At 41.7% G+C, this 7,500-nt stretch overlaps 1 protein-coding gene across 1 annotated transcript in view; it reads left to right on the forward strand.

Annotated features, from left to right (window-relative positions):
* The window catches only part of LOC122262700 (transferrin), a 14,402-nt gene extending 8,308 nt beyond the window's left edge, over positions 1 to 6,094 (forward strand). The window contains exons 2-15 of the mRNA XM_043030809.2: positions 230 to 326; positions 582 to 721; positions 1,182 to 1,312; positions 1,464 to 1,608; positions 1,818 to 1,987; positions 2,118 to 2,239; positions 2,468 to 2,640; positions 2,861 to 3,101; positions 3,256 to 3,410; positions 3,649 to 3,831; positions 4,040 to 4,204; positions 4,507 to 4,637; positions 4,773 to 4,916; positions 5,076 to 6,094. Coding sequence (XP_042886743.2) covers positions 230 to 326; positions 582 to 721; positions 1,182 to 1,312; positions 1,464 to 1,608; positions 1,818 to 1,987; positions 2,118 to 2,239; positions 2,468 to 2,640; positions 2,861 to 3,101; positions 3,256 to 3,410; positions 3,649 to 3,831; positions 4,040 to 4,204; positions 4,507 to 4,637; positions 4,773 to 4,916; positions 5,076 to 5,300 — 2,222 coding nt within the window. The 3' untranslated portion in view covers positions 5,301 to 6,094. The remainder of the gene's footprint in view (positions 1 to 229; positions 327 to 581; positions 722 to 1,181; positions 1,313 to 1,463; positions 1,609 to 1,817; positions 1,988 to 2,117; positions 2,240 to 2,467; positions 2,641 to 2,860; positions 3,102 to 3,255; positions 3,411 to 3,648; positions 3,832 to 4,039; positions 4,205 to 4,506; positions 4,638 to 4,772; positions 4,917 to 5,075) is intronic.
* The last annotated feature ends 1,406 nt before the right edge of the window (positions 6,095 to 7,500 follow it).

Raw genomic sequence — 7,500 nt, forward strand, 5'->3', positions numbered from 1 at the left:
TGTGTGTGTGTGTGTGTGTGTGTGTGTGTGTGTGTGTGTGTGTGTGTGTGTGTGTGTGTGTGTGTGTGTGTGTGTGTGTGTGTGTGTGTGTGTGTGTGTGTGTGTGTGTGTGTGTGTGTGTGTGTGTGTGTGTTTGTATTTATGCTCATTATTATAATATCCATATGTAATATAATCCAGTTATAGATTAAAGTAACTCATGTCTTGTATTCCAATGTATTTACTACAGTGCGTGTGTGCGTGACGGGAGATGCGGGTGCTGTGTGCGACTCCTTGAAAGCTGACACTCCTGATCTTGATATCATCTGTGTTCCGGGAACAGACAGGTAAGATTCGCGGCGTACCTCTGGTTACTTTTTTCCGTATTTTATGTATGTTTCTCTCTCAATGTTTCTGGGAAAACGCACACACACACGAACACATACACATACCCATACCCATACCTATACACACACACACACACACACATACACACACACATACACACACACACTTACTTTTCCTGTCATGGGGTTAGGGTCAGAACACGATGAAAACCTCCGGAATTTCTTGAGTAGTGAAACCACCGCTTGACTCGGCAGATATGACTGTTTGCGGCGAGTGGCAGAGAAGGAGGCAGACGTGATGCGTGCTGATGCCGAGGACGTGTACCTCGCCAGGGAACTGTACGACACGCAGGTACACGTCATTGCTGAAACAAGAACCGTCGAAGAGCAAAATGGTGAGTAGAATGAAGGTTTAAGGCCATAAAGTACAAGAGTATTTTGAACATATACACAATATATTAGTGACGTTGATAGACGCCTTAAAACCTAGTTATTTTCTTATGATTTTCATAATGGTATATGAGATGGGGTTAAGATATACGTACGTTTGCAAGGGGAGATTTCAACTACCTCCTGTGTACCCTTATCAGCGTTAAGAGTGATCATGCAGAAGGCATTGAGCTGGTGAGATGAAGGGGTTAAAGGATGTGCGGTGATTAGGGTAATTCATATATTAAAGCGACCGACGAACGGTGTGCAAAAAGGGGCCATCTGAAGGGAACGCGGAAGAAAAAACACATTACATGTATAAAAAGTTGTCAAGAGAGGAGAGAATAAAAGGCTGTTTCAGATCACCATTAAGCTTGTAAATAAGTTCCAAATCATTTAAAATAAAACCATAAATGTGTATTGCAGAACTGGGCCGTTATGAGGGCGTGGCTTTAGTGAGACGGTCAACAATCAAATCCCTGCAGGATCTGAAGGGATCGAAGTCCTGCCACACTGGCTATGGCAGAACGGCTGGCTGGAGCATTCCCTTCTCACATGTAAGTAATTGTCAGTTAAAATATATATAAAAGACCGTATGTAATTACTGATGAAAATAAAGGGAAATGGGCGTTCCGAATCAGTGGAAAATATATATCTTCTAGTTGGATGAAAGATCTACTCAGGCTTGGCCCTTCCTTCCTTTCGCAGCTGCTGGAATTGGGCCAGATCCAGTTGGACTGCCAGAGTGACATCACTGTGGTGGAACATGACCTGAGGGCGGCTTCCAGCTACTTCGGCCTTGCCTGCATCCCCGGGAAATGGGTGCCGGACGACAAAACGAACTCTAGACTCAGTAAGTCTTATGTCTATGTTTACAGATGCAAGGAGCAGATTATCATGGTTGAATAGAGCAAAACATGTGAATATTTGTACATGATGTGATCTCGGTAAAGGCAGCTGCCTTATGCATTTCTCATCGGTGTATCGTCCTTTCATTCACAACGGCGAAATGCACTCTAAATTTTCTGTTCATTAGTAACGTTTGCTCTTCCCTCTGTACAGAGGCCGAGTACAACAACCTATGCACAATGTGCGGCGACCCGGGCCGATGCGACGACCAGGACGTGCACGCGGGCTACGAAGGGGCTCTGCGCTGCCTGGTCGACTCGCACGGCGACGTGGCGTGGACCAAGCGGAGCGCCGTCTCCAAGTTCTTCAAGAAGAGGACTTCTGTGAGTGACATTAATTATTGTATGAAAAAAGACATTGTTAAAATTGTAAGACTATTCATGATTGCAGCATTTTTATCGAACGCCATCCCAGTACGTAAATCCAAGGATGATTTTGACGTTCTTCATTTAGGTGGCGGCGTCAGATTACGGCCTGCTGTGTCCTGACGGGCGAGTGCTGGACATTGACACGACAGAGCAGTGTCGCTGGGCCACCCGCCCCTGGACTTCCTGGCTCACGCGGTCGAATGCGGAGTGAGTATTTTCTAGTGATGAGTTTGCTTTTACTGAAAGTATTTTCTTTATAACTACGTGTACGTGAAGCCGAATATTCATATATTTGTGTATCGTTTCAGTTCTCGTTAAACCCGTCATCCGGAATGAAGCAAATATGTGTACAAAATAGAAAATAAACCATTTTTTAATCCCTAAAAAAATATTAGGTAATGTACTGACTAACATACTTTCTTCGCATTTCCTCAGAAACAAGAAAGAAATTACCGTCGCGCTCACGAAGCTGATGGAGTCCGCCTCGCCGCCGCTGAACGAGGGAGCGACCCTGCGACCGTGGGCCAAGTACATCCTGGGTACAGACGTCCCCTCAGTGATGCACACTCTCTCGCCTCCAGTCACTCCCTTCAAATTCCTGAATGAAGGTAGGGATTTTCGCCAAGGAAAGGAGTATGCGTGTTTTCACCTTCTCGTTTCTTGTAACGCTATATTTATTTCTGTATTTTGTATATTATACGGTCGTATTATCCCCCTCTCTCTCTCTCACTCTGTCTGTCTATATACCACTGCTGATGGGTAGTCACATGATAGCAATGCTTGGACCAGAAGATGGACTCGGATCATATTCCCTTTCTCTCCCGAAAGCTGGGTACGACACGACCATCGACCGCCTGGGCTGCCCAGAGAAGCCCGTGCGCATGTGCGTGGATTCCCGCATGGCCCGAGACAAGTGCCTGGCCCTCCAGCAGGTGCTCAAGTCCCGTCGCATTCGCCCCACCCTGGACTGCGTCGTCCCGACTCCACCCGACGACTGCCTTGCCATGCTGGCCGCCGGGAACGCTGACATTACCGCCGTGGACGGAGGAGACACATTCCGTGGTCACGCGTGAGTACGCGAGCTACGCCTCTGTCCGCGCTTTGTGTTCTTTGATGTTCTGCTCTGTGTTGGGGCCTGTGTGAGAAACGCTGTGGAGATCGATGTTCTGGTTTTGTCAAAGGAATCTCAGATCTGATCTCATTTTTTTACTTTCTTTATGCAGGGAGTATGGCATCTATCCGGTGGTAGCAGAGAGGTACGGGCTCTTGGATGCATCCTACTTCGCTGTGGCTGTGGTGAAAGCTAAATCAGGGATCACTTCCATAAGTCAGCTTACAGGCAAAAAGTCCTGCCACACTGGCATTGATAAGACAGCAGGTGAGATACAGCAGAAATAATACAGAAATTTATACTAATCGTCATCAAGAAATGAAGAATATTTTTGAGAGCAACATTTTTTTCAGATAGCCAAACGACCTCTTTCAGAATAATTCAGAGGGAAATTCCTCATGTACGTGTTACGGACATGGGCCTTCGGGTTGTGGTATGATACAAGTGTTATAAATCATCCAAATACGACCCTTGCAAGAAATCCTAATTCTATATCTCAACACAGGTTGGAAGATACCCGTAGTGACGCTTCTGGAGGCGGGGCTCATCCAGTCGGGTAACTGTGACTTCGCAGGAGAGCTCGGCAAGTTCTTCAGCCAGTCATGCGCCCCCGGGGCCAAGGATACTAACTATGACCCGGAAGGCACAAATCCTGACTCTCTGTGCGACCTTTGCATTGGGAACGATGGTGAGCTGGCAGTCTAGTGTTGCAAAAACGGGTGTTGTTTTCTAGTTACAGAAAATGTAAAGTGAGACCAGAAATTGGATATTCCTTCATCTTCACAATTTTGGTAGAAGATATGAGGTCACGTTCGTGCATTATAAAACATCTCGCAATCAAAATTAAGCAATTTCACGCATCTTATCACTGAAACGATGTCCATTTATTTACTCAGTGCATGGCGCGAGCGGACCCACGTATGCCGGAGGGAACCCGGAGGGTAAGTGCAAGCGATCCCACATCGAGGCCTTCTACGGGTACACAGGGGCGTTCCGCTGCCTCGTCCAGGGCGGAGGCGACGTGGCCTTCGTCAAGCACACTACTGTGGCTGAGAACACCAGTGAGTAATCTCTTCTGAAAAGGCTGTTGAGGGGAGGTTGAAGTTTGCCTCCTCTTGATGTCCTTTTTTTGTTTACTGGTGTTACTATTAACATTGTCGTTGTTGCTGTTGTTGATGTGAATGTTATTATTACCATTGTTATTACTATTGCCAATTTTAATTTCTTATTTCTTTCTCTTTGGTGTAATCACCTTTTACAAGCTGTCCAATTGTTAATCATATCTGTTTGTGCAATCAAAATTTTCCAATGACACATAAAACAAATACCACCAAAAATAACCTGACACCAACACCCCTTGCAGACGGCAACAGCAACGCCTCCTGGACCGAGGGTCTTCGCGCGCTCGACTTCAAACTGTTGTGCAAAGGGAGCGGAACTGCAGACGTGGCTGATTACAATACCTGCCATCTCGCTCGCGTCCCCGCACATAAGGTATAATAAAGAAGGTCTACACTGGCTGAAATTACTTACCATGAGAGCAATTACTTTGAAGTTCCTGACAGTGATTGATTATGTAAACATTTCTCCCTCTTACTGAAAAAGGATATGTTCCCCCTTCTCTTGCAGGTAGTAACAGGGATTAAATCGAATCCTGTGATGGTGGAGGAGATTAGGATTCTCCTCCTGCGCGCCTCGCAACAGTTTCCGAGGGGACAGGATGTGTTTACCATGTTTGGCCCTTATCAGGGGAGACCAGATGTCATCTTCAAGGTAGGATCTTGTTCTAAGTTTGTCTTGAACCGATTTCTCTTGTGAGTAGATAAACTGACACATGGCGAAAAAGGACGTTAAAAGGAAAAGGATGCTAGCAAAAAAATCAAATTCGAAATGTGTAGCATCTCACAATAACTCCTTCCATTTCCCCCACAGGATTCTGCCACAGAACTGGTGAATCTGCCAGAGGATGCCTTCCACAAGTCCATAGATGACACATACTACCGTGCCCTCAGCGAACTCAGCACTTGCAGCCCTACAGATACCCCACAGAGAGGCCCCTTCAGTCCACAGACCTACAACAAAGCCTCTGCTGTGCCACCACTTCATTTCCTCCTGGCTGTCACTTCTGTTGCCATAACTTGGGTTGTTGTCCGATAGCTCCTCCGATTACCGGTAGTGAATTAACGGCAACTTCATGTAGAAAATGCTCCATCTTTCCTTCCAGCTAACTATTTTATATGTCACTACTGTACAGGAGATGTTCACAGAAATCCAAAAATTCTATGGAACTTGTATATATACTTGTTATTTCCTATATGATTCACTAATGTACAAAATAATATTGCTGTTACATCTCCTAGAAGAAGAAAGCACAAAAACATCAATCATGTCTTTTTTCATATTAAATCAACCATACTACAGTTTACTCTGACATCTGGTGAAGCAAACTGCCCAGCTACTTGTGGCATCATAGCAATGGCTTACAGATAAACCTAATTTCATTTGACTGAACAACTACTTGAATATTCACACAAATAAATCCCTTTGTAAAAAAATGTCCTACACGTTTTCTTCTTACACTGTATTGCTCTTAATGGTCTCTCTGAAAACAAAAAAATTACATATATGTGATTTTGATACCTGTTAATCTGACACCATTCAGTGATAAGTAAGTGTCGATACATTATCTATTTATAAATACAGATACACTGAACATATTACATTTTACTGTTACTAACAATTATTATGAGGTATGTATCTAGAAATACAACTAAATAACTAAATTGTGATACTAAACTCATACTCTCATACTTGTTGTTGACAGTAACAGTGCTTTTTATGAATTACTATATGCCAAATGTATTATATTATGCTTATGGATTTGCAATGAATCAGTTGTTAATGACTTACATAGAAAAGTGTAGTATTTAGAGTAAATCTTAATTATTTTTTTTGCTATTTTAATTGATTACCATATAAATTAATATATTTTCTATTCCTTCATCAGTGTTACCAATTCTTTATAACAATTACAATTATCTTGATAAAGCCACATGTAGTGGCAATCCTTTTATGTTTATTAAATAAATTCTAACAAATGAATAATTAGTAAATTGAAAGTGAGGATCATGAGAAAATATTAAAAAGGAGGTAAAACAATGGCTGTAGCATTCCAGAGATCATGAAGTAGAAGGATAGTTACCATTGGGAGCATCTACAATCTCACTCTGTATTGGCCACTGCACTGGGGTTGATTTCAAGGTTGTCCCAATAAACCAAGATTTAAGAATACATAGACAATGTTTTTGCCCATTGTCTTTCATTCTGGACAGTCCATTTATTGTTTGAAAGTATTGAAAAATGAGGGTGCAGGCTGCCTTTGGAGGTTGCAGCTTGAGAACTAGCACTATCAGTCATTAAATAGTATGCCTACGTAAATTGCAGAACACAGTTCATTGTAGATAAAGGTATAAATGAGACTGAATAACTTCACAATGCAAGATATGTAATTAACAGATTCTAATTATCCTTCATTAGAATTACATAATTACATAAAATTCTAATAGCGATAATCAAAACAGGTTAATCACAGTCATTTATAGTTTTATCTACAGAATAGTCTCTAATTGTCATAGCATTTGTAGGAGCCATCCTTTGTTAGTAAATTGAAACATAATCTACATTTTCTATCAACACTAATTGACATGGACACCCCTTTTTCATGTCTTATAAATACTTTTTCTTTACTTTACATTCTAAATGCCATACATTCCATGCAGAGGAAAATTTACTGTAGGTCTCTTTGCAATAATATTCTACTCCATTTCTACTTGTAAATACATCTGGAATAAATGAAAAAGTAATGAATATCATTGACTTAAAGCTATTTACTTTATCTCCTTTTTTCTCTTCTTGAGCATTCATAATCACTGAAAGTTCTTTTCCCTTTTGATAGCTATTATTCCTTTACTACTATTCTCCTGAAATGTTCTATTGTTATACAAACTTTACATGCTATTCACAAACCTTTTAGTATAAGCATTTAGTCTTCCTGTGTCCAGATTAAACAATGGTATAAAAATAAAAACAGAAAGGAAGGTAACATGTATAGCTGCTTGTATTAACCTCTGAAGGATCCACACAAGATGGAAAATATGTGGTCTACTTCGATACACAAATATTTCACCTGAGTCTGTTTTAATTTGGATATATTAAATATGGGCAACTTGGACCTCTTCTTTTGGATAACTTTTGCTATGTTCATCCAGTGTGCACAAATATCTGAGAACAAAAATATCTGTCTCTGCTGATGTCCCTTTGAAGCTATGCATCAATAAGAATTCCAAGTCACACTATA

The sequence above is a fragment of the Penaeus japonicus genome, unplaced genomic scaffold (assembly GCF_977035675.1).
Source record: "Penaeus japonicus unplaced genomic scaffold, GWHDUDI00000001_assembly GWHDUDI00000037, whole genome shotgun sequence".
NCBI classification, from domain to species: domain Eukaryota; kingdom Metazoa; phylum Arthropoda; class Malacostraca; order Decapoda; family Penaeidae; genus Penaeus; species Penaeus japonicus.